At 41.2% G+C, this 25470-nt stretch overlaps 2 protein-coding genes across 15 annotated transcripts; both read left to right on the top strand.

Annotated features, from left to right (window-relative positions):
- Positions 1-1920: 1920 nt before the first annotated feature.
- Positions 1921-12621, top strand: slc4a1a (solute carrier family 4 member 1a (Diego blood group)). Of its 2 annotated transcripts, none has more exons than XM_034593488.1 (21): positions 1921-2075; positions 3276-3348; positions 3584-3639; positions 4349-4452; positions 4533-4579; positions 4671-4836; positions 4932-5067; positions 5150-5219; positions 5332-5374; positions 5468-5652; positions 5759-5966; positions 7203-7406; positions 7498-7646; positions 7748-7942; positions 8125-8370; positions 8487-8576; positions 9652-9818; positions 9918-10159; positions 10257-10426; positions 11232-11405; positions 11510-12621. In XM_034593488.1, exons 2-21 carry the CDS (start codon positions 3322-3324, stop codon positions 11585-11587), a joined length of 2757 nt encoding a protein of 918 aa, XP_034449379.1. In that variant the 5' UTR covers positions 1921-2075; positions 3276-3321; the 3' UTR covers positions 11588-12621. The 2 variants fall into 2 exon arrangements, with proteins under 2 accessions (XP_034449379.1, XP_034449380.1); XM_034593489.1 differs by having other exon boundaries at positions 1944-2056.
- Positions 12622-14306: 1685 nt separating this feature from the next.
- On the top strand, positions 14307-24982 carry ubtf (upstream binding transcription factor). Of its 13 annotated transcripts, none has more exons than XM_034593498.1 (21): positions 14307-14715; positions 17113-17171; positions 17889-18061; positions 18182-18265; positions 18368-18523; positions 18604-18668; positions 18792-18918; positions 19010-19120; positions 19229-19362; positions 19454-19595; positions 19676-19717; positions 19845-19955; positions 20100-20255; positions 20383-20529; positions 20872-20982; positions 21073-21164; positions 21263-21452; positions 21540-21587; positions 21705-21758; positions 21858-21968; positions 22056-24639. In XM_034593498.1, the coding sequence occupies exons 2-21, from the start codon at positions 17135-17137 to the stop codon at positions 22161-22163; spliced, it is 2199 nt and encodes a 732-aa protein (XP_034449389.1). In that variant the 5' UTR covers positions 14307-14715; positions 17113-17134; the 3' UTR covers positions 22164-24639. The 13 variants fall into 13 exon arrangements, 12 of the variants coding, with proteins under 12 accessions (XP_034449389.1, XP_034449392.1, XP_034449382.1 ...); XM_034593501.1 differs by having other exon boundaries at positions 22059-22799; XM_034593491.1 differs by having other exon boundaries at positions 14308-14715; positions 22053-24982.
- Positions 24983-25470: the final 488 nt, after the last annotated feature.

The raw sequence follows: 25470 nt of genomic DNA, 5'->3' as shown, positions 1-25470 counted from the left end.
TGGCTGTTGAAATCAATTATCAACGATAATGTGTTTGACTGGAGAGACCAAATGGAGGCTTTTGTCTGCGATTAGAGTCCATTAGACATCATCCTACACATACTGACACACAAGTTATTATCTTGTGGGAAAAAGATGTTTATCTTGTGCGCACAAGATCTGCAGTTTTTTTTTTCCTCAAGTATTATGATTGAAACATAGTCCTTCCGTCAGCTGAGCCTATTTTCCTTCAGTATGCGCAGCAATTGATTCCGGACATCCTGTGTGTCTGTGCAAGAGCAACAACAATTTCATTGTTGGACATTGTGTTAATTCTTCTGACCTCAAATGTTGTTTTCTTTTTCCGATTAAATTATTTCCAGTAACCCTAACTCAGAGTTTTCCATGGCTCACAACTCACATCCACAACAAAATTACATTCTTGGTTCCAGGGTCATGACTTGAGATTAAATCGGAGTGGATTTCACGTTTAATAAAATTATCAATAGTCTCTAACTAGAAGTCGAGCGCATACCTCCACCAAGGCCCAACAGTCCCCTAATGAAACCACATTTACATTCACTAGATCCAGATTTTAATTTGATGTGGATTGGGATCTGCACCAAACTGCACACACTCATAGATATCAGTTTCCAAACATACAGAATCCATTCATTTTTTTCTGAGTAATCAACTAAAAAACATCTCACTATGTTAATGAAGTGAAAAAAATATTCCTATAACTATACAACTATAAACAACGCGGAGCAAGCCTGTAGATGCCCTATTGATAACTCATATGAATGAAGAGTATAAAGTGAGAACAACATATGGAATTAACAGTAAAAGCCTAGACTAAGAAAACACAGTGAAATGGGATAAACCTGAAAACATGTGATGGAGAGTTTGCTGGATTCTTTGGTTTTTCTCAGTCAATTTCTGTTGTTTCATAACTTGTTCATTCTTACAATAAATGTGTTGTAATTGTCACATAATACAGTGAAGTGCAGCTCCCAATTAACCAGCTGCAAGGGCATGCTCCTCACTGAATTCTCAGTACGTGCTTCCAAGAAGGTTATGTTTTCACCCCCTCTTTATCTGTTTGCTTGCTTGTTTGTTTGTCAGCAGTATTACACAAAGACTACTGAAAAGTGTTTCATTACATATGGTGGAATATTGGGCCATGGACTGAGAAATACATTTATTTAGATCTGTAGAAAGGAGTGGATACAGGCACTGATATATGACTGTGTGCAATTTGGTGCAGCTTGATTGAATATAACAGGATTGTTGGGCCTTGGTGGAGTTATGAGCTCTACTGAGTGCCATTCTAGTTTAAATACCTTCCATCTTAGTCCCTAAAACAAATGGTTGATCGAATGTGTGTATGTAACATTGATTGTTTTCCTCCTTCACCAGTCTGACCTGCATCCTCATCAGAAAGGGGTTGAGCCACCAGAATCATGCTCCACTCAGCTGGAGCATGTCTCAGCCTGTCACATCTACCAGAGACAAACAAAGTGAGCTTCAGACCTAAAGTCTCAGAAAAATATTAATGTGTTTATCACTTCACTATCCTCTAACTGATCAGGGGCAGAGGAACCTCCACACCGTCATCATGAGGGAATCCCCAGTGCGTAAACAAGATGATGTCGTAAGATGCCGTCCTCCTGACACTGGACATGGCCCCCTACTCTACCCTCTTGGCCCCCTGTGTGCCCCTCACACAGGGTGAGGTTCAGGCTGCTGGTCCCTACAGCTCCTCCGTACGTCACTGTCCACGTACGGACCTAGTTGATGCTGGGAGGGCGGAGGAGAAAAACTAGGGCTGGGATATCCCTGTCTCAAGGTGTCCCAGGCTGATAGGCAATTTTGTCTGTCACACAGGTCTTATCGCCACCAAACCCAATGAGGTTGCTGAGCAACCAGAGGTAGAGGGGTACAGAGCTTCTTAGGGTCAACGTAATTTCCTGTGGGTGTTCCTGCTCTTCTCGTTCTTTCGCAGCGCTCATCTTTTTTACTTTATCAGCAGGCTCGTCCAGGCAGAGATCGTCTTGTTTCCAGTGCTAAAGACCAGGTGGGGTACCTGCACGCAGGTAAGGGTGTGACCTTCTCTGCAGAGGGGCACACACACTTTATAGCACTTACAGGAACTGAGGTCAGAGGTCCAACAAGATGGATAGCTTAGCATTATGTTCTAACATTTAATGTGCTTGCCATGATAAGAGTGGGAGTTCAGTCTGACCTGTTTTCTTGAGCTAAAGTTGTTTTCTGAGGAATGAAAGGTAATCTTTACGAATCTTAGTTTCTGACTTTTTTAACTGTTTGAGGTCAAGGTCAAGTCAGATTCTCCTCATTAGAAAATTACAGCAATGAAGATTCTCAGTCATCCAGTCAACTGGACTTGGTTAAGTTTCTTGAAAGAAACTCACTTAGATACAGCAAGTGATGTTTTCTTATAATGTGTTGGATTTTTATAAAATGTTCACCCCTTAATTTTGTTTTTTTGGCACATCCTTAGAGTTACAGGGTGACGAATTATTACCTCGAAACAGCAATGTCATCTGAATATTCATCAGTTGAATTTGTTCAAATGCACTGGCCATATTTATAAATTGTTCAAGGCATTATTATCAATCAATCCTTGTCGGTTTTGAGCAGTTGTAAAGTGAACATGTAACTGTAAGTCTTTTTTTCAGTTTAAGCTGCTTAACCAGTCTTATTCAAAAGAAATTGATTGATCAGTTGTTTGATAAATTGATATGAAAGATGTGAAAAAACCCATCATATTTCATATTAATTCATATTTCTGCATCAATGTGATAGTTAAACATGGTGTAGTATGCAGTAGTTGCATAATATTTAAAGTTGTGCCCTGTACTGTTGGGAACAGAGGTGTCTGCTTGAAGAAGGGTGTAACCCAGAGATAAGGCTCTTGTATGTCTTGAATTTAAACTATAACTAAGTCCACCTTCTCAACGGCTGACTGATTATCTGTCCTGAGCCGTGGCCGCTCTGCGCCCGTCTGGCGGTAGATGGCGGACTCTCTGTAGCGGCTGAAAAACCTGTCGTTTAATAGAATAAAAACTCAGACATGATGGCGTTTTGAATTTTTTGGGGATTTCTGGTAAAGTCTGTCAAAGTCCATGATTCTCACCAGAACTGATTCACGATTCCATACAAATTATCCAAAGTTAGTCTGCAGTTATTTCCAAATAATTGAAGATTAAAAACATTGATATATCTGCCATTATTATTATATCGTCTTATGTTCCCTCGTTCTTTTTCTGTCCCAGGGAATGCACAAACGTAGCTGAGACAGAAGAAATCTGAGAAACATCAATGGAAAACCAGTTCAGTATGGAGGAGGTTTGTCTTTTGTCCTTTTTGATCTAATTCTGAGAGGCAACAGTCTTTCAGCTCTTTGCAGTTAAGATTTAAACAGATTGCTGGTCAATATCTGCTGTCAAATGTAATGTAGATATATGGAAAGTTGATGGACACTGTGGAGTTTGACATGTTTTGTAAATCTTGCAGCAAAACCTTTCTTTTCATTGTTCCATTTTCATTCAACTTCCACCCGTGTTCTTTTCCTCTCGTCCAGGGCAGTGACATGTCATATGAAGACAATGACTCAGTCCTCCCCTCTCCAGTTAGACTGTAAGTGCTTTTCCTCAGTGAAGTCTTTCTGTTTACACTGTAGCTAGACAGGTCGTCCTTGCATTCACGTTTTTTGCGTATAAATAGGTAAATAAATAAATAAATAAGTAGGTAAATAAATCAGTCAAGTTTAGGGTTGTGCTGAACTGAAGTCATATAGGGGCTGTAAAATCCCCATGTGATTACATTTAAGAACATTCATACCATCACAACCATTAAAACACTGAGCATTTACCAAATCACCCTACAGCCACTGTGAATCATGGACATACATTGAATTTCAGTTTTTCTGTGGTTAAAAAAACCCAGTTGTAAATAATAACCTGGATGTTTACATGTCTCCATGTATTTGACGAGTCAGAAACTGGTAATAATCGGTGTGTGGCACACAACGTGATAGGGCCATGATAGAGTCTCCAGCACCAGACATGAGGAGGGAAAACACACCTAGTAGTCCACAGTAATTATAAGAAATAGGTTGAGCAACTCTGCTCTCTTGTGGCCCAGTACAGAATTGCAGTAAAATAGAAGTTTCAAACTTAAATAAAAAAATATTGGAATGCGTTTTTCCTAATGATCCTATATATTTTCTCCCCATCAAAACCAAACTGCATTGTTTTAACTCGGATATTATTATTTTTACGGAGCGGAGTTGGAGGGAGCTCATCCTTCATCCTTATTTCAATTCATGTTCCTGTTTCTCCATCAGAACTCCACCAGGCCAGAGCAGCATCTTTGACCTGGCAAGGAGGAATGTGGGAGAGGAGAATGAGCCGCCTGTTGTCGCCATCATCATCCCCAGTGATTCAGATGGTAAACTCCCCTGACAGTCCATGCACCTGTTGGACATTTCGAGTCTGTCCACTGACTTGTGGTTTATCTTTGTATTTCAGCTCATCTGAACATGAACACCAATGCCACCACAAGAGGGGACGCTCAAGTTAGTCCTCATTTTTAAAAGACATAAAATGTGCTTTGTCATTAATCGCTATTATCTACTTTCCATAACTAACTCTGGTGAATAACCACAGGCCTATGTGGAGCTGAATGAGCTCCAGGGCAACACCTGGCAGGAGACCAGCCGCTGGATGGGCTACGAGGAGAACTTGAACACGGCCACGGGAAACTGGGGCTCTTCTCACGTTTCCTATCTCACCTTTAATAGTCTGATCCAGCTCCGCAAGACCATTGAAACAGGTGGAGCGTCAGATTAAACTGAAATCAGTGTGAAGGTTTTATGGTGTAATTCTATGGATATGACCACAGTAACACGTGACCTCACATGATCTTAGGTTCGGTCATTTTGGACCTGAACGCCAACAGTCTGTCTGCTGTGGCTGAGAAGGTGGCTGACGAGCTGCTGGACAAGGATGAGATCCGTGCCAGCGATCGGGACGGCCTGCTGAGGGCGCTGCTCATGAAACGCAGGTAACCCACAGGGATCCGTCATTACGATCATGATAATGTTGTCTAAAAAGTTGCACAATGCTTAATTTATTTGTCCTTTCAGTCAGGTGGCGGGGCCTGTGGTTACAGCCTCCGGAGACATTCAGATGCAGACATTTTCTGTAACCAAGAAGGTATAGTTCTACAGTTTAATTCAATGTGATCATCTGATCGTCAATATCATAAATCATGTATCAACATATCAGACTTGACACTTTCTGTGCTGCTGGATCTTTATTTTTGCAGAGGGAGGGCTCTGACAACATGGAGGCCTCAGTCGTCCTCTCAGGTACGTTCATGTTATCCTGATGCAGTCGTGTGTGTCTGTCTTTTTGTGTGTGGTACTGGAGCAGATGTGGTTGAGAGCCGGTGTTTCCCTCAGGTGTCCTGGACTTCCTGCAGAAACCAGTGGTGGCTTTTGTTCGGCTGCAGGACTCCGTGGTGATGGACTCTGCTCTGGAGTCTCCGGTCCCGGTCCGCTTCGTCTTTGTCCTGGTGGGGCCCAGCCAGAACGGGATGGACTACACCGAGACCGGCCGAGCCATGGGTGCTCTGATGGCCGACTGGGTGAGAGAGAGAGAAAACACCTCAGCAATATGTAGCATCAGCAGTGAGGATACACAGCCCCACTTTGTGTAATACAGGTGGATTAAAAGTTTCACTGCCCTGACAGGTGTTCTGTCTGGAAGCCTTCTTGGCCCAGACCAGCAAAGATCTGACCAACGCCATCGCTGACTTCATGGACTGCAGCATCGTGATTCCTCCCACTGAGATCCAAGATAAGGCCATGCTGGATCCAGTGATTGAGTTCCAGAGGAAGATGCTGCGTGACAGACTCCGCCCCAATGACACCCGTCTCGCATTTGGCGACAGGGTTAAAGGTCAGCATCCTGTACGGTACTTACAAGCATTGGACAGTGTAGGCCACCATTTTAAATCCAAAACGAATGTTAATTTCATCCCCTATTCGGCAGGCTTCTGTGTCTTTGTAGTCCTGAACTTTGTATTTGCTGTGGTTCACTGAGATTCATCACAGTCTGAATGGAATTACACAGCAACAGAGAAAACAATTATATGTATATTAATTAAAAAACAACAACAAACAAATCAGCCTCAACACATCAGAAGAGTAGATTGAAACAGTGGAGCCTTAAACTATTCTTTTTGCACTAGACAACATATTTGACACCAAACAGTAACATCTGACTGCTAAACTAATTTACACTAATTCCAAATACATTTGAATATATGTGTATATTTGTTTACACATCTCTAGAAGCTGTGGTGCACATTTTCAGCTCCTCACTTTATTTATCATCTTGGCTTCCTTTTCATATTTGTACTCTATTTGTCTTTAAATTTCCAAATGGCTTTAAAGGTCCTTTATCCACCATGGTTTAGAGATTATTTTCAATGTTAACGTGCATTCTGTAAACTCTGATCCTTAAACAAAGAGGACGCGCACCTGAATTGCTAAAAGTGTCATGTTGCAGCTGAACACCTCTCACCTCACCCTGCCCATCCAAACATGAAGTAGAACCTGTGGTAGCCTTCAGTTGTCATAAAAACTCAAAAGGTTTTTAGTTTGTCCACTTTGGGCTCCTGTAAAAAACATGGAACCTCCGTAGAGAGGACCAGCTCATGAGGTACATATAAAGTATTTAAATATAAAGGGCCAATTCTATGGTAAATAAAACAACAATTTGTACAATTTAGATGAAACACTAATGAAAACAGTGGAAATAACTAGGATTATAAAATTTTCCCTTTCACCTTAATTTTACACACTGGACCTTTAAATTATATGACAGAGAATTTTTTTTTATTGAAAAACAGGGTTGGGAAAGGCAAAGGCAGTAACATCCACCTTTTCAAAGGAATCAACAAGGCCTGCTGGGAAATGAAGTCCTAATTTTATAAGATCAACGCTAACAGTCTTATGAAGTGCTTTTAAATTTAAATTATTTTATGCACAGAAAACAATAAAAAGCAGAATTAACACACACATATTTAGCCAGTGCTATATAAATTAGAATGGGGTTAATTTAGCTTAATTTACATGTAGCAGATTTAGTGTAATTAATATTAATGTCTTTTTAAATTGTGTGATTTTCCAGTTGTGAAACCTCCAGAGGAGCCGAGGGAGGATCCTCTGGCCCGTACTGGATACCCCTTCGGTGGGATGGTGAAGGACATGAAGCGCCGTTACCGTCACTACCTCAGCGACTACACTGATGCTCTGAACCCTCAGGTTCTCGCAGCCGTCATCTTCATCTACTTCGCTGCCCTGTCCCCGGCCATCACTTTTGGAGGCCTTCTGGGTAAAAGGGTCTTTAAAAATATAGAGATGTGTCTGATTTCTCTAGCTGAAGCTTGATATTGTAGTAACTCTTGTCTGTTATCTAATAATAGCTGACAAAACTGAAAAGATGATGGGTGTGTCCGAGCTCATGATCTCCACCAGCATCCAAGGTGTCATCTTCTGTCTCATCGCCGCCCAGCCTGTCCTCGTCATCGGCTTCTCTGGTCCGCTGCTGGTGTTTGAGGAAGCTTTTTACGCTGTATGTACAAGTTGTCAGATGTGGAAATCCCTGTGATCAATCTCTGGAAAACCAAAGTTTTCCTCATTCAAATCCATTTTCCTTTTTTAATTCCACACTAGTTCTGCAAGTCCAATGGCATTGAATACATTGTGGGTCGTATCTGGGTGGGGATGTGGCTGATAGTGATCGTGATCATCATCGTGGCCGTGGAAGGCAGCTTCCTGGTCCGATTCATCTCCCGCTTCACTCAGGAAATCTTCTCCATCCTCATCTCTCTCATCTTCATCTACGAGACCTTTAATAAGCTCATCAAGGTTTTTCTCATCTCATCCCTCCACCCATTTCAAGTCATGCCTCATCCCATCATTGTCTCATGAGTTGTCTTTTTATATCTTTGACTCTACTGACATCCCTCCCTTCCTTTCCTTTCCTTTCCTTTCCTTTCCTTTCCTTTCCTCTCCTCTCCTCTCCTCTCCTCTCCTCTCCTCTCACTCAGATCTTCAAAACCCACCCTCTGATTCTGAACTACGAACATCTGAACACCTCGGTGGACAACCCCTTCCACCCGATCTTTGCGCCTCACGTCGAGGAACATATAGACGGCAACTATACCATTCATGAGCTGGAGATTGAAAGGCCCTACCCCAACACGGCCCTGCTGTCTATGTGCCTGATGTTTGGCTGCTTCTTCATCGCATTCTTCCTCCGTCAATTCAAGAATGGACATTACTTCCCAGGCCCGGTAAGAGAAACTTTTTATAATTATATCCAAGGGAATGTGTCGTAGGTGAAGTATTATAAATGAGAAATTCGTGGTGATTTTGGAGACACTGTATCTGTTCCTCTTTGTCTCACTAGATCCGTCGTCTGATTGGAGATTTCGGTGTCCCCATCGCTATTTTCATCATGATCGCTCTGGATATCTGCATTGAGGATGCTTACACTCAGGTAAGTGTTTATGAAAGCATCTAAAAAAGTTATTTTTTCTAAAAGAGTATGTTAAAGATCTTACTGTGTGCAATCAAAACAATGTATGTATTGTAGATTGTACACAGGGTATAGAGAAAGGTATATGTTACTATTAAAATGGATTTTTATCTGGGTTGATCAGCTGTTTGATGGTTTGAAGCAGATTGAGAGTCATGCATTTGGTTTAGTTGTCATTGAGGACAAATAAAAAGACAAACAAATTTTGAGCCATAAAATTCAATAATTAATTATTCTTGGATTTAAAGATAAAAATTTTACTCTGCATCACAAACTTTTATTTGGACATGAGATTTTTCATCTAGATTTGTTGATGTGATGAGACACTGTAATGTTTTTAGAGTTTATCAAATGTTTTTTAACCATTTATGTCTCTTGCCATAAATATATTCATTTTTCTTTTTTAAGTTTATTGTCCAGCCAGTGGCCAGATACATTATATTTTCGGGTTGTCAGTCCGTCTGTCACCTTTCGAGAATTTCTTCAAATTTGGTTCATACATTCAGTTCGACTTCCAGATGATCTGATCCTATTTGGTCGAAGCGTTGTCTTAAGACTGCCTTGAGAAAACCCTTTCAAATTTGGCCCAAATGTTCACTTGCACTCGCAGACTATCTGATTAGATTTGGGGGGTTGACGGTCAAAGGTGACCTCATAAAGCATGTTTCTGGCCTGTTGAACATGTTATCTCAAGTCCGATTTCAGGGAATTTATTCAAATTTTGATCAGTCGTCAATTTGATTCAACAATGAACTGATTACATTTCAGTTGTCAAAGGTCATGGTGACCTCATATGAGTTGACACATAAGTAAATACACTGTAACCTAAAAATCAAGCCAGCATTAACAAACACAAAACTATTTGACCTAACTCCCTGTGTTAATATTTACCCTGTTTATACCAAGATTATGCTGGTTCACATTTCCTGCACATAAAATGGGAGATTTTAGGTTTTCCTGTGTGCTCAGACATTTACATTGAATCGGTACAAAATATTCTTTGGTCTTTCTGAGTGAATATCTTGTCTCCTCTTAGAAACTGGTTGTGCCAAAAGGTGTTGAAGTGACCAACCCCAAAGCCAGAGGCTGGGTAATCAACCCCATGGGAGAGAAGAAGCCCTTCCCCATCTGGATGATGGGCGCCTGCTGTGTACCTGCACTGCTCGTCTTCATCCTCATCTTCCTCGAGTCCCAGATTACTACGTGAGTGACGCTATAAATTACGTTGTTACAATCTACTCTTTGAACCAAAATCAAGAGATTGAATTTTTGTTTCTGTCAACCATATCTGCCGACTATCAGCCTGATTGTGAGCAAACCTGAGAGGAAGATGGTGAAAGGATCTGGTTTCCACTTTGATCTGCTCATCCTGGTCACCATGGGAGGAATCGGCTCCATTTTCGGGGTGCCGTGGCTGAGCGCTGCCACCGTGCGATCCGTCACCCACGCCAACGCTCTGACTGTCATGACCAAGGGCCCGAAACCGGAGATTGAGAAGGTGGTTGAGCAGAGGATTAGTGGCATTCTTGTGGCCGTCATGGTCGGTAAGGGCTGCCCTCCACAGACACGTACACCGCAGGATCAGAATAAATAACCGGTTTCCTCGAATCCTCATTCTCTCTCTCTGTGTGTTCTCTCCAGGTGTTTCTATTTACATGGAACCTATACTGAAGATGATTCCTATGACGGCCTTGTTCGGCATCTTCCTCTACATGGGTATCACCTCTTTGAGTGGAATCCAGATGTGGGACAGGATACTGCTGCTGATCACACCGAAGAAGTACCATCCCTCTGAAGCCTACGCCACCAGGGTATGCAACTTCCCCAAAGACAGTTCACTTTGATCATCAATGTATTTTCATATGGCACAACCTGGTGTCTCTAGATAATAGTAAATACAAAATGTCAGTTTCAGTGGTTTGCACTTCTTTATTGCTGACAAATAAAACACTGTAAAAGTATAACTTGCACAACCAAGTCCAATACAGCAGCCCTGCAAGAAATAATTCCTTTACTAAGCTTTTTTTAATTCCTTATTTGTTGTAAATGTGTCAGACGGGTCTTGATTCAAGTATTTCAATTTAAAGGTGGTAGTTTGTCAGTCTCAGTGGACAAATTACATGAGATCAGGAAGGAGACACCTCCACCCAAAGAGACACGGTGTGATCATTTGTGTGTCTCTCTCTGGTTGTTTTGTGTCTTTTGGTAATGACTCTGTGTCTCTCTGTGGTTGCTTTGAGACTCAGTAGTCGTATAATGTCTCATTGTTGTGTTTCATTACTTGTCTTTGTAGCCATTTTGTGACTCTCCGGTTATTTTGCATCTCTTTGTGGTTGTTTTGCATTTCCCAGAGGTTTTTTTTGTAGTCGTTACTTCTATTGCCTGTCTTGATGTGGCCATTTTGTGCCTGTTTGGGGCCCATGGGTTCCTTGACATCATCAAACCCTAGGCCTGTGCACTGTGGGACTGCTCTGTAATTCCCATCATCCCTTTATTTTTCAATTTTACATCATCCTAAGACACTACCCATTTAAATCATCTTAACATAACTTAGTGTATTTTGCATTGTCTCATGTCTAGCTCCTCTGCTAACATGCTCCTCCCTCTGTTGTGTAGGTAAAGACGCTGCGGATGCACCTCTTCACTCTGATCCAGCTCATGTGCCTCGCTCTCCTGTGGGTGGTGAAGATCAGTCCCTTCTCTCTGGCTCTGCCTTTCGTTCTCATCCTCACAATCCCTCTCCGCATGTTGATGACCGGCAGGCTCTTCTCCGTCAAGGAGATGAAATGTGTAAGTACCTCTCTATGTTTGTATGTCACCCCATAAGCTCAGACGTTTTTGTGTTATTGGACATGCATGTGCCTGTGTTGTAACCAGATGTGTTTGTGTTGCAGCTGGATGGGGATGATGCCAAAGTGACATTTGAGGAGGAACCTGGGGTGGATGTGTACAACGAGTCCCCGCTGCCATAAACCATCGCCATAAAATTCATATTAAAATCACAAACTTTCTAAGTGAAGTCTGTTCTTGATTACAAGCCAGACTGAATATCAGGTACCTACAAACATGTATGCATAGATGTAAACAACTCTTTGCAGTTTCTAACTGTTCTGTTATTAGTTTTTTTTTTACCTTTAAGGGAAATTACCTCTCATTATCTAGGCTTCATACCTTATTCCCACAGCTGAAATTTGTTTGTGACCATAGAAGCAAATTATTATAAACAATCCATATTGTCATTACAAGGAATTACTAATTGTCCAGGAATCTCTCATTTTCCATATCTCATGTGGAATTAATTTTAAATGCTTCTTTTTTGTTGTTTTTTTAACGTAAGGTTCTGTTAATGGCTGTTTATTTACTAAAAGACTGAGTGAAGGATATTTCAAATCGTGAAAAACATCCTCTGGATATTTTCCTTTAGGATGTGAGGTATATTCATTAATTGTATTTTTTTTCTTCTTGAAATGCCTAACTGCAGTATACAGTAGCTTTAAAGTATTTCCCAGTGTTTCCTCGTGTAGACCTGCCCATGTTGTGCTGGTATAATTTCACCTAATGTTCATTTAAGTGACGCAAATTTGATCCATTCATCCACTTACATGCGCACAAATAATGACTTTTTGTGGGATTCCTGCCTCTTCTGCATAAATAAGTCTTTCCACTAATTATTCTCGAACATGTTTTAAGCAGTGTTACTCAAGTTTGCCTCGATTTATATATTGTGTATGATTTACTGAATAACTTCTCCTCAGGTGACCGAGTTTAATGCACTTAGATTTGATTTTTAAAAGTAACTTAACTTCTTTAGTTGTGATAAAAAAGGGATGTGCAGGAATGAGTGGATATGATTGTTTAAGCCAACTGTTGCTCTGATGATTTAATCAGGGACATATGTATTTGTAAATGCATCTCGTAAAGCCTTAAGTGTTGCCTATCATGTATTTGCGTGCTTGAAAGACTGTACATCCTTTGGATTTACACCTAATTAAAAATAAAAAATAAACATCCTTCATAGTGCTTTTTTTTTCTCCACATCACATCACAAAAGCCACTGTTATCACTTATATCTGCAAGCAACAGGAGAGGACGTTCAACAGGACCCTGATGCCTGCAATTTAGCTGCATGCTGCATTCAATGTTATCAAGTAAGTTCCAGCTTTCAGTACTCCTCTTTGGAAAACATCATGGACACTCTAATACCCTTATTCTGAAAATAGAAAATTTACTCTACAACAAGAAGACCAAAGTAAACAGCATAGAGCATCCGCTGGATACTTTATTCGACTCACATTATCACGTAAAGAAGCATCAAAATCAGACTGAGGTGGTTCAATAAGGCAATTAGAAAAATAAATATTCACATTTGAATAACAGAAAATAGATGGTACAGCATGAAATCGAGAAATATTCCAATGCATTTTAAAGTCAGATCATTATTGTGTTATTTCCTCCTGTTTAGTTTAATGACAGTTTATTGCAGGAATTGCACGAATGCAACTTTTAATGAAAAAGTTATTCACTTTGAATGAAGGCTCCTCACGTGATGAGTACAGTATATGTATTAAATGGTCACTGAGGAAAAAATACATCATAAATGAATGGATGAATGATTTGAAATAAGAATTTTGGAAATTTAAAACAGCTGGAAGAAAAATACCAATAATCTGCAATAAACTGACAAGTCTTAATATTGCATAATTAATAATTTACAGTAATGAGCTGAGGTTCAAACATTTATAGAAATGACACGTTACTTGTGACAGTAGTCGCATAATGTATCTGTTGTGTTTTATTACTTGTGACTCTGGTTATTCTGCATCTCTTTGTGGTTGTTTTGCATATCCCAGAGGTTTTCTTATAGCCGTTACTTCTATTGACTTTGTTGATGTGGCCATTTTGTGCCTGTTTGGGGCCCATGGGTTCCTATAGACATCTTCAAACCCTAGGCCTGTGCACAATGGGCCTGCTCTCTAATTCCCCATCATCCTTTTATTTTTTTCAATGTACATCATACTAAGACAATACCCATTTAAATCATCACAACAAAAGTGTATTTTTGCATTTTCTCATGAGGAGAGAGGAGAAGAGATAACTGAAGAGAAGGTAAGTGTAGGATCAATCAAAACCAATTTGCTAAAACTTTTGCTAAAATAAATGTACTTGTCTTCATAGATCTATAGCAATGCATATTTTCTCTGTTCAAAAATACAATAAAATATTAAACATTGTGGGCCCTGATGTGTTTGCTGTCTAATGTATACATGCTCATTTAAATATATTTATCTATATTCGATTTAATTTGATATACTTATTTAACTGTATTTTTAAAAATATAACAAATAAACGTGTTTATATTACCAAGCACACATTAGACTTACAATTCAGTATGAAACAGTGTTGCTCCTGTCGAGTTTTCCCACCGCCGCTGAAGGCAGCAGGGCTTAACGAGGCCCAGTGGCTGGAAGTCATTTGCGGAGCCCGGCTCGGAGTGACGGGATTGGACGAGCGAGGGACACGCCCACAAACACACAAGGTGGAGTTGACAAGAAAAAACACGCTGCGTTAAAATGAAGCTGTCAAACAGCCGCAAGAGTTTCCTCAAAGAGGGATCGAGCAAAGTGAAAAGACACGGAGCCTGTGGAGCCGTGTACGACATGCTCACCATTCACTCATGGAGATCATAAGATTTTAAAAAATATATATATAGATTATTATGTTAACTACGTATGAGTGTGCGGGGTTTCAATCATCACTGGCACTTGTTTGGCTTCCATGAAACTCCCCTGATTAGACACTGCAAAGTTCGGCCACGAGATGAGGCAGGGTCGATCTCCGGGAGAGAAAAGAATAATCGCCCACGGTTGGGTTCGGAGGCAACGGAGGGGGAAAAAGTGTGGACGTCCCGGCGTGGCGAAATGGTTGGCTGGAGAGGAGCTGGTGCGCGCTGAGTGGAGGGGGACGGCGAGAGAGATGGAGGCGGGGGGGAAGGACCATCTCTGCGGGGACCGGAGCCCGGGACCGACGGCGCAGTGCTGGCTGTCGTTCAACCCTCCCCTTCTTCCTCCACAACCACGCCGAGACTCGCGCCGAGAGACAGGTAAGCCAGCGCAGCGGCCGCTCGGTGTCATAACACGGCGAGAGTGCGCGGAAAACCCACCGGGAAATAATACGAAAAGCCCGCAAAATACGCTTTTGATGTTTGTTTTATTTCGAACAAAACGCCGCGGTCGGTTGAGTCTCTGTGGCAGCGAAAGCAACCAACCGCTGTGGCGGAGCACGGACGAGCTAGGTCGGCCATAGCCGATTTCCTTGTCCTCTAAAGCGGGGAAGAGGCTGCGCGTACGACCCGGAGGTAAATGTGGTATTTTCGTTTAAAAATAATATCACCCAGCGGTTGTGTTTGTGCTTACTCCCCCCGCTCCCACTCGACTATTCGCGCTGGGAACCGGGTTATCCGCGTGGGGGGGACTCAGCGGTGGCTTCCGCGCCGAGACCTCCATGCGGCTGTCGGCGGAACAGCCAGCCGCCTCTCTCGGTTAGCCATCAGGGATCTCGGTTTAATATCTCACCGTGCACACACTCGCCCTCTCTCTCCCCCTCTCTCTCTCACGCCGAGCTAACCCCCTAGAACCGCCGACGACCGAGCCACGGAGAACCCGCCTTTCTCCTCCTCGCTTGTGCTGCCGCTCGGGGTCGAAGGGAAGGGGAGTCTGCACCGCCCTGGGCTTTTAGGTCCGGGCTCTGTTTTTCCGTGTTTGCAGTGCGCCATTGGACCTTGTCACGGTAGGTTTCCTCGTCGAGCAGGGCTGAAGCATGGCGGACCTGGAGCTGTTTGTCGCGCCAGTGAAGCCGCTCAGCCTCGGTTGTTGACGCTTTTCCCTCATGGAGGTTTAATTCTCGATTTTTAACAGATTTTAAACCGCGCAGGAACTTAACAGCTACCGTTAAAATCCATCATTCCGGACTGTAATGTCGAGTCGCTAGCGTTGCACCGTGAGACATATTTTCCATTTTCTTCTTTCTTCCTGTGCCTCCGCAGGTCCCTCCAACCCACCACCGTGCATTTCTCGGGCCATTTGTTCCAAAAACCAGACCTCGGCTTCATTTTGAGCATTTTTAATCTCGTTTAGCTCTACTTAACACGACAGCTGTTAAATAACTATTTTAAACTATTTGTCCCGTTTATGTGCTCCTGCTCTAGTAAACGGGTTTGTTATTAAATGTAAATGAGTTAAGTTTTGTAGTAAACAGGAACGTTTCTAAAATTCGGGTGTGCAGGAGAAATGCCCGATTTAAGCTCCATTTGTCGTGCCAAGGCGCCCTTGGTCATGTAATGCCCCAGGTTCCTGTTTTTAATGTGGAAATTATAATGAAATATAACAAATTTGACGTATAAACGACTCGACGTTTACGTAAAATCCGATCTGTGGTGATATAAATGGATTTATCTGGAGTTTTCATGGAGCTTGGTCACACGGTGGACGCCACACTGAGCTGGGGCCATCAAGGACACGATGAACAACGAGCAGCCGCCATCATGGAGCGCAGCTCGGCTACGCCTCGCTGAAGAATGCACTATGTTTTGCGCTCGAATTCCCTCTTAAAACGTTAAAAATCGGACTAAAACTGTGTTTGAATACTCTTTCAAACACACTAGATGAAAGAAACCGACCATTAAATATATTTTTATCGCTCCAGTCGGAGTGAAACAGTTGAGGAGGAGATTATAGGTTTGCACGGCGGAGCTAGATCCGCTTCCAACGGTGGTGAGGTGCCTCTGCTGAGTGGCGCATTTGGCTGCAGTGCTTCCAGGCCACCATTCCCCCTCGTCGGAGACCGAAAGCATATCCCCCGTCCGTGGTCAGCTGGTTGCCTACAGCTGCCTGTCCGTCCATTCGCTTCCTCCTTCCGTGGATCCTCCCCAACCTCCGCTCCGACAGAAAATCCTCCATTACCGAGCGGACCAGGGCGAAGGAAAATGGTCGCTGCCGTGCGTCCACGATATTTTAGTCCTGGAATAAGGACGGCAGTCATGCGCCAAATTCCGCCTGGAGAAATTAGCGCGACGGCGGAGACTCCGGTTGTCGTAGCTAGTTGGTGCTAGACGAAGCCCTGCGCAGTGTTATTTGAGATTTGAAGCCGTCACAAGCGATAGCCTATGTCTCACCATGTAGCGTAAACGTTTAAGGGGCGGTGTAATGATCATAAACCATTATCTCGAGGCGAATTTAACATCCACCACTTGGAAACGACACTTTCACTTCAGGACCACAGCCATGACTCCTTTTTATTGTGTGATATCAAAATCACATGAATATTAAACACGTAAAAAAAAAACATTATTATAAAGTCCCGCAATTTAAAAAATACAACGTATTCTGGTGTAGGAGCCGATCACGACGTATGCATATTGAAGATTGTGTTTTATTTTTGAATTAAAGGTCGTGACAATGAGAGATCATGTTTTATAACTTGATTTTTGTTGCTTTTGTAGATTCGAGACAAAACGACCACAAATGAATGGAGAAATGGAGGCAGCTGCACCAGTGCAAGGTGGGGTCTTGTACTTTCCCCGTTGTATAGAAATGAGTATATATTTACAAATATTGCATACATAACTTATATAATACATTTTGAATATTTCATCCCTATACCACTAATCATGTCTTTCTACAGCATAATTGTCCTAGAAATATGACTGAATTGAATTATTTACTTTGTGAATTAATGTCTTATCAGATTCTTCATTCTGCTCCTTTTCATTCAAGATTAGATATTTTGTGTTTGCATTTAAATAGTTTTTTTGGTCAATGAATCAAATAAATGAAAATATTTATATAACTTGGCTACTGAAGATCCACTGAGAACTATAAATTCAATCTTACAGGACCAAATAGGGATTCCCCCCCCCCCCTCCGTGGTAGCATAAATTCACAATATTTTTATAATCTTCAGTTCTAGCTTCTCAGTTGTGATCAATAACCAAACATTTTGGGGAGTTGTTCCAATAGTAGGACCAAACATGCATTTTTAACCTTTAGATGATTGTGATGGTCATTTTTCACTGGTTTCTCATACATTAGAGACCAAGCAATTATTAAGGGAAACATCATTAATCAGTTTAATGATAAATGGCAGATCTAACCGAAACATTACTCTAGACTTTTAAATGGTTACTACAGCTCGTGGTGTAACAGGTCACACCATAAATTGTCATCTCTACATTTATTATTTTGTTTGATTTTTTTTTTTTCTTTGCATCATCGACAGTTTGGGCGCAGGATGACCTCTTAAAGTTGCTGGAGGCCATGAAAGTGGCCCTTCCTCAGAAAGACATGACGAAATATAAAACATCAGAGTCCCACCTCGACTGGCAGAAGGTGGCCTTCAACACCTTCACAGCTGAGATGTGTAGGCAGAAGTGGCTGGAAGTCTCTAAAGAGGCGAGTCGATTAAATTCATATTGATTTATTTGTGATGTTGTGAGATTTCTTGTTTGCTGTAAGTCAAGTTTATGGCTCCCTTAAGTTAAAGTTGGTTTAATTTTTCTGCTTTATCCACAGATTCGTAAATTCAGGACTCTGACAGAACTGATTGTTGATGCTCAAGACTACATCAAGAACCCTTACAAGGGCAAGAAAATAAAGGTGAGTTAAAACATATTTTGCTTGACTAATTTTAATGAACAACTTGCCGTTTTAGAATATAACTCAGAATTTTCATTCCCATTTTCTACCCATGATATATAGAAACATCCAGATTTCCCCAAGAAGCCCTTGACTCCATACTTCCGCTTCTTCATGGAAAAGAGGGCCAAATATGCAAAGCTGCACCCTGAGATGAGCAATCTAGATCTCACTAAAATCCTCTCAAAGAAGTACAGAGAGTTACCTGAGAAGAAGAAGGTAGGGTTAAAGCCACGGTGAATAACTTTGACTGTGGTACCGTTTAACATTAATCTAATGAAACATTTTCTTTTCTTCAGAAAAAATACGTTGAGGACTTCTTAAGAGACAAAGAATCGTTTGTCCACAGTATGATGAAGTTCAGGTGAGATTACTTATTGCTAGTCATTATTATGCAGCAATAACATTGGTTATATTTGGCCTTGAACACTAGCACATTTAAAGAGGATAATTGTGTTTCAATGCTGCCTTATTGTGTGCAATGCAGGGAAGATCACCCAGACCTTGTGGAGAGCATGGCCAAGAAAGGTTCAAACGTTCCAGAGAAGGCCAAGACGCCTCAACAGCTGTGGTACACCCATGAAAAGAAGGCCTTCCTCAAAACACGCCCAGATGTAAGCTTTGCTGCTACTGCGCACAGAATACAGCCTCTTGAACTATGACTTTGTGGTTCTACAGATGTTCATTTTCTCTGTTTGACACCAGGCGACCACCAAAGACATTAAGGAGGGTCTCGGCAAACAGTGGACGCAACTGTCCGACAAAAAAAGGCTGAAATGGATCGCAAAGTCTCTGGAGCAGCAGAAACTGTATGAGGTGAGACCACAATAAGGGTAATATGTTATCAACTTCTTATGATGGTGACAATGTGTCTGTGATGCATTTTTGTCCTTTTTAACGGTTTGTGTCCTTTAAATATTCTAGCAAACAATGCGGGAGTACATCCAGCAGCACCCGGAGCTTAACATGGTTCAGGGGGATTATGTGAAGTCCACCCTGACAAAGGCTGAGAGGCACCTGAAGGACAAATCTGACGGCCGACCCGACAAACCACCACCGTGAGTTGTAGTTAAAAGTACACAGCTCACGCATCAAGATGATCCTGGTCGTGTCAGAGTTATTTAGACCAAACTGTGTGTGTGCTTTCAGAAATGGTTACTCGATGTTCTGCGCCGAGTTGATGTCGAGCATGAAGGACGTACCCAGCACGGAGCGCATGGTGATGTGCAGCCAGCGGTGGAAGCTGCTCAAACAGAACGAGAAGGACGCTTATCAGAAACGCTGTGAACAAGTCAGTTCAGAATCAAGTCGCAGTATATTAGAAAAGAGGTCGATCAGCTTAATCCTAACATGTTCTTCTGTTTTTTTCAGAGAAAGAAAGATTATGAAATTGACATGAACAGATTTCTCAGTGTAAGTCTCACTTTTTATTTATCATGCATTTTTCGTTCTGAGTTTTTTTGACAGTTATAGTTTGTGCTTTACTTTTTTGCTGTAAGAGTTTCGTGTTTATAATTTCTCTGCTTTGTGGTCCCTGTAGAGTTTGTCAGTGGAGGAGCAGCAGCGTGTCTTGGGCGAGGATAAGTTTGGTTTAAGGAAGGGTAGCGCAGCCGGCAGTCCTGCCTCCAAAAAGAGAAATGCGAAAGCAAAGGTATGAATTTGTACACTGCAACATCCACCCCAGTTTTTACAAGTGGTTATAGTCCAAGTGGTTAAGGTTGTCTGGTTTTTTTAGCTTGCATTTTCTAGATGTTGCACTTTCCTTCTCTGATATTGTTTTGCCTAATATCTGTAGGCCAGCCCAGAGAAACCCAAAAGGCCCATTTCCGCCATGTTCATCTTCTCTGAGGAAAAACGGCCCAAGCTACAGCAAGAGCGACCAGACCTCTCTGACAGTGAACTCACAAGACTGCTGGCACGCATGTGGAATGAACTGCCAGATAAGAAGAAGGTAAACAGTAAATAAAATACTGCAGAAGAAATGCCACGTCAGTAGAGCCAAATCATACTGATTTATAATGTAATTACATTTTCCAGTATTTATAAAAAAAAATGATCTTGTTGTCTTGGTTATTCAGGAAAAGTACAAACGTCTGGAGACGGTCCTAAAGGCAGAGTCTGAGAAGAAGGAGAAGGAAGATCGTAGTCGTTTGCCAGACCCACCTAAGACTGCTCAGGACATTTGGCAACAGAGCGTCATAGGAGACTATCTGGCCAGATTTAAGGTAGGCATGACTCCTGGTTTCCAGAAATACATCTGGTAGATTGGTTTTGGCCATCATGTGATACTAAAGGGTTAGGATAAGGGTTTTTTTATGTCAATTTTCAATTTCAAAATTTTCAATGTTTGGATATATCATTAATATTGAGAATAGCGGGAATTCACAGCAGTCTCACTCCAACAAATAATGAAGTAAAAATAATTCTTGAACCCTTATTCTTATAATACTGCTAACAAACCAGTGAAAATACAACTTCATTAGCAGAGGTAACCACAGGTTTATGATTCTGTAACCAACTACTTTCTGCATAAAGATGTAAATACATGTGTATATCTTCTCTTGCAGAGTGACCGACCAAAGGCTCAGAAAGCCATGGAAGCCACCTGGAGCACCATGGAGAAAAAGGAGAAGATTATGTGGATCAAAAAGGCAGCAGAGGATCAGAAAAGATATGAGGTATCATAATCATCTCTGTTCTGCAGGACTCCTTAACATTCATATACAATTCCACTGAGAGCCAACCAGTGATTGATCTCGCTTTAACAGAGAGACCTGTGTGAGATGCGCTCACCTGCTGCTGCCGCCATTGCCTCAGGGAAGAAAATAAAGTTTGAGGGTGAACCCAAGAAACCACCATCGTAAGTGTGTCACACCCGGTTCATCCACGCTGCCGGTTGCATAGTTACAGAATTGCTAACATTTTAGATGTTTTTTTTCCCATTGCTTTTGACTCTAGAAACGGATATCAGAAGTTCTCTCAGGAGATGTTGTCCAACGGAGAACTGAATCACCTCCCGATGAAAGAGCGGATGACTGAGATCGGCAGCCGCTGGCAGAGGTTACCTCTGAAGGACAAGGACCGTTACAAGAAGATTGCTGAGGAAAAGCAGAGGCAGTACAAAGTCATCCTGGAACAGTGGCTTGCGGTATGGACTGATTGTTTGGGGTTTGTTTGAGTCATGAATTATCCACTAAAAGATATTTGTCTAACACACACTTCTATCCCCCTGCAGAGCTTGTCCACACAAGAGAGAAACACCTACAAAGAATATACTTCACAAGTAAGTCAGTTATTTTACTGTCATGGTTGTGTCACATACGAGATCAGAAAATTTACAGCACCGTACCTCTATAAACATCCCCACTTTTTTTGACACATTTTACCTGTGACCTTTCAGAAAAGGAGAACGACGGCAAAACCAGGAGGCCCCAAAGCAAAGTTCAAGAAATCTGTGAGTGTGGACTCTGATTCTTCTGTGTCCATCCATCAGACTCATAAATCAGCTGTACGTTAATTTTTAGATAAATCTGATGGATGTCTCTTCTCACAGGACACGGAGGAGGAGGAGGATGAAGAAGATGATGAGCCCGAGAAGGCTTCTTCTGACGCAGACTCATCCAGCGAGGATGACGAAGATGAGGATGATGATGACGAAGAGGACGTGAGTGACATTTCTTATTTGTCGCACACACTGGGAATAACTTGATCTTGAATGTGCTTGATGATATTTTTTGTTCCAATTTCGAAGAAGGAGGATGATGAGGAAGACGATGAGGCGGAGGACAAAGAGAACAAGTCAGATGACAGCAGCAGCGATTCAAATTCACAGGCGTCGTCAGACTCTGATTCGGACTGAAATGGGCCGTCGTCGCAGAGACGAACTGAGCAGCGCTGAGCTGAGCCAAGAGTCCGGGGAGCTCTGCCATTGTGCCAACCCTGCTCTCCTCCCACCACCAGAGGGAGCCCCTGCATTGCCTCATCCATTTCACATTCGCCCACTTTTTGTTGCCGCGTCACTGATCTGTACTCACCGAGGGACCCTGCCCCTATGTCCAATATCAGTTTCGTTCCCTCCCCGCTGTGATGGTCAACTCACAGAACGGGCCGCTGACATTATGCCAAAAACAGCATCCCACTGGTTTGAGGATGTCGTGAATATTTCTGCACGCTGGTTTCAATCTTGATTCACAGGTTCAGTGGTTTAAAGTTTGAGTTTTAACGTCCCTCCAGTGTTTCTTCTCTTATTCTGGTGATTAGTTAACGACAGATGGCATGAGTTGTCAACTGGCTTCATGGAGCCAAAGAATCTAGTAAGGGGGGATCACTTTAGGGAGGGGGGTGTGCGGGGCACTGAAAAATTGCACTCTTCAGAATGTTTCCTTTTTAATGTTTTTTTTCCCCCAAAATATTGTTGCTTTGTTCTCTATTCTCAATTTGTGATGTAGATTTTATCATTTGGTTCTTAAAGAGGTGGTATTTGTTCAGGAAAAAACCAAGCCATTATGAATGTCTTTTTTTTTTTTTTGTTGCTGGAAAGTTTCAGAACTTTATTTACCCATTTGTTTTCATTTGAAATAAGCAGTGCCTATAAAATGTTCACTCCCCTTGAGTTTTTCATGTTTTATTGTTGCTAAAGTGGGTGTAATGAGGCTTTTTGACTAAACCAAAACTCCTTTTAATAGTACATTTATGGGAAATTGACTTATGTGCTGCAGTTGTCTCCGCCCAGCTGTGATGTCAGGTTTAGAGCAAAACACAAAGCTGAAACTGACATTGACTCACTTTGTGACAGCAACAAGCTAAACTGAGATTTTCTTGTAATGCCACAAGGAGATGATCTGAGCTACAAAACAAACAATCACTTATGTAATAATTTTCTTCAGTATTTACAATAAAAAACATTTCATAGTAGTTTCAGATTTGACTCGTATGCCATTACACCCTACTGAGCACATTTACAGCAGTGTCATATCCTTAAAATTTAAATTTTGCATCATTGGTCGACCTTACTGTGGCCTGCGGGCTCCTCCGTCCCTTGAAATTCTTCTTGCATCCATCCCCTGAGTTATTCTTTCAATTAAACTTGTTGCAATTGATTTGTAATGTTTTTATTAGTATAACTAATAAGCTGTTGGAGCTTCTAGATACAAATGTGTTTACTGACAGTTTACACCTTGAATACACATTAAAGTGATCTCCGTTCAACTTTTGTGTCTTAAAACAATTGGATTTGTACTTATTAAATTGGTTAATTGGATTTTATATTGCCACTTTAGTCAGCTTTCATGTCATTGGTGTCAAAAAGCCTTTTTGCATCCGCTGCGCTTCTGTGTTTAGAAAACAAAAAGTCTCAATGGTGGTGGAAATGTTAATAGGCACTGCAGGATCCGTTACCATGTGTCCGTCAATTAAAGTGTTTTGTCATCGCGCACACATTCTCGAGTCCGAAACAATCTCTGTTAATTCAGTTTGTTCCGTTCAGTTAGTTACAGTGTTTAGTGTTTGCAATTTGTCACTAATGCTCATTTTCCATATTTTAAGCTCAATCTGACCTTTTTTAAAGACTGTCATACAGTTGGTGTGTGTTTCTTCTCTGTACCATCGTTTTACATTTCTTTTACGGTTTGTATGAACTGTCGAGATTGTTTTAATTGTGAGCAGTTGTGTTCTGATTCATCTGGATTTTATTGTGGATGTTCAGCTGTGTGGTTCCATCTCTTTTTCTTTTTTTGGAAATTGTAATGGTATTGACTTAAATCCAATCTGGATTTAAGTCTAATGCTTTTCCCAAAAAAATGTGTGCACTTAATGTAAATCTGTCCCTCTATGTGAGTTTGTGTGCATGCATGCACATAACTGTATATATGAGGGTGTATTTGTGTTTAGTTTTTTTTGTTTTAATGTTAGCTTTGGTTTTGGTTTTGCTGTTATGTTGCATCCCCTGATGTGACGGCAGCATGCATGTATGTGCCTGTGTGGGGACGTCATACCAACACCATGAATGTAGATATTGTTAAATCTTTTTCATTTTTTCTCTCTCCAAAGTTCTTTGGTAATTCTTCGTCTCGGCAACGTCGTGTCATTTGTTTCCTGAAAACGGACAAATACTGTCATTTAAGCTTTGCAGACAGATGAGTACATGGCAATTATTGATAATCTGTTAGTAATAAACTGATTTTGACCATTATGAATCTCATCAAAAACTGAAATAAAACCAACTTGGGCTATTTAAATAACTTGGGGGAGGTAAAAGGAAAGCGATTGCTGATATCGATTGATGGGAGTTTGTAAAAGGGATTTGGGGGGAAAACGAGTTGCCAGTGGAATTGGGTCAATGACAACAACAAAATAAGAAAAAAAACTTGTAATTTTTTGTAAATACTGTTTTTGTATCGAGTGCTTATTGTTTTGTTAGGTCTTTGATTTGGCAAACCCTCATCTGTGACTTCTGGGGCCAGTGGGCCTTTCACTCACAGGGGAGAACTTTTGGTTGAATTCACCTGTTTTAGTTGTTTCTTCTCTCCCTTCTGTTGGTTTATAGAAATATCTAAGACTGCAAAGCTTTACAAGTTTGTACTGCTGACCATTTGACAAAATTTGATGTTTTCTATAGCTGAGGGTGCTCTCATGTCCTTGTAGTTCAAGTATTTGGGCAAATAAAAAAAATATCTTTAACAGTTAGAGAAGTGTGTTCTGTTAAAATAAGCAGACAGAATGTAGATCAATGCTGATGTGCTGGATGAAAAATATGTGTAATAATTATGAGGTTTGGACTGTTGGATAGATGAAGCCTTAAGACATTTTTTTACAAACCAAACCAGTAATTAACCAAGGAAACAATGAATTTAAGATTTGAGGGTTTCATTCACAAACACTTTTCTGCAGTGAGTATATTTACTTGCATGTCATTACTATAGTAATCTATTGAATGCAGGTATAGATTAGTACTTTTACTAACATGCTCTTACTTAGGTTATATTTTGTATTCAGGTATTTAACTAGTGCTTTCAGTTACATGCTATTACTAAAGTTTGAATTTGTTTATTAATAAAAATTGGATGCAGCTATTTTAATAGTACTTTTACTTACAAGCTTTAACAAAAGTAATATTTTGAATGCAGGTATTTTATTGGTACTTTCAGTTACACACTTTAACTAAAGTA

The sequence above is a fragment of the Hippoglossus hippoglossus genome, chromosome 8 (assembly GCF_009819705.1).
Source record: "Hippoglossus hippoglossus isolate fHipHip1 chromosome 8, fHipHip1.pri, whole genome shotgun sequence".
NCBI lineage: Eukaryota > Metazoa > Chordata > Actinopteri > Pleuronectiformes > Pleuronectidae > Hippoglossus > Hippoglossus hippoglossus.
The sequence above is the reverse complement of the archived record's forward strand: the minus strand, read 5'-3'. Positions and strand labels throughout refer to the sequence as shown.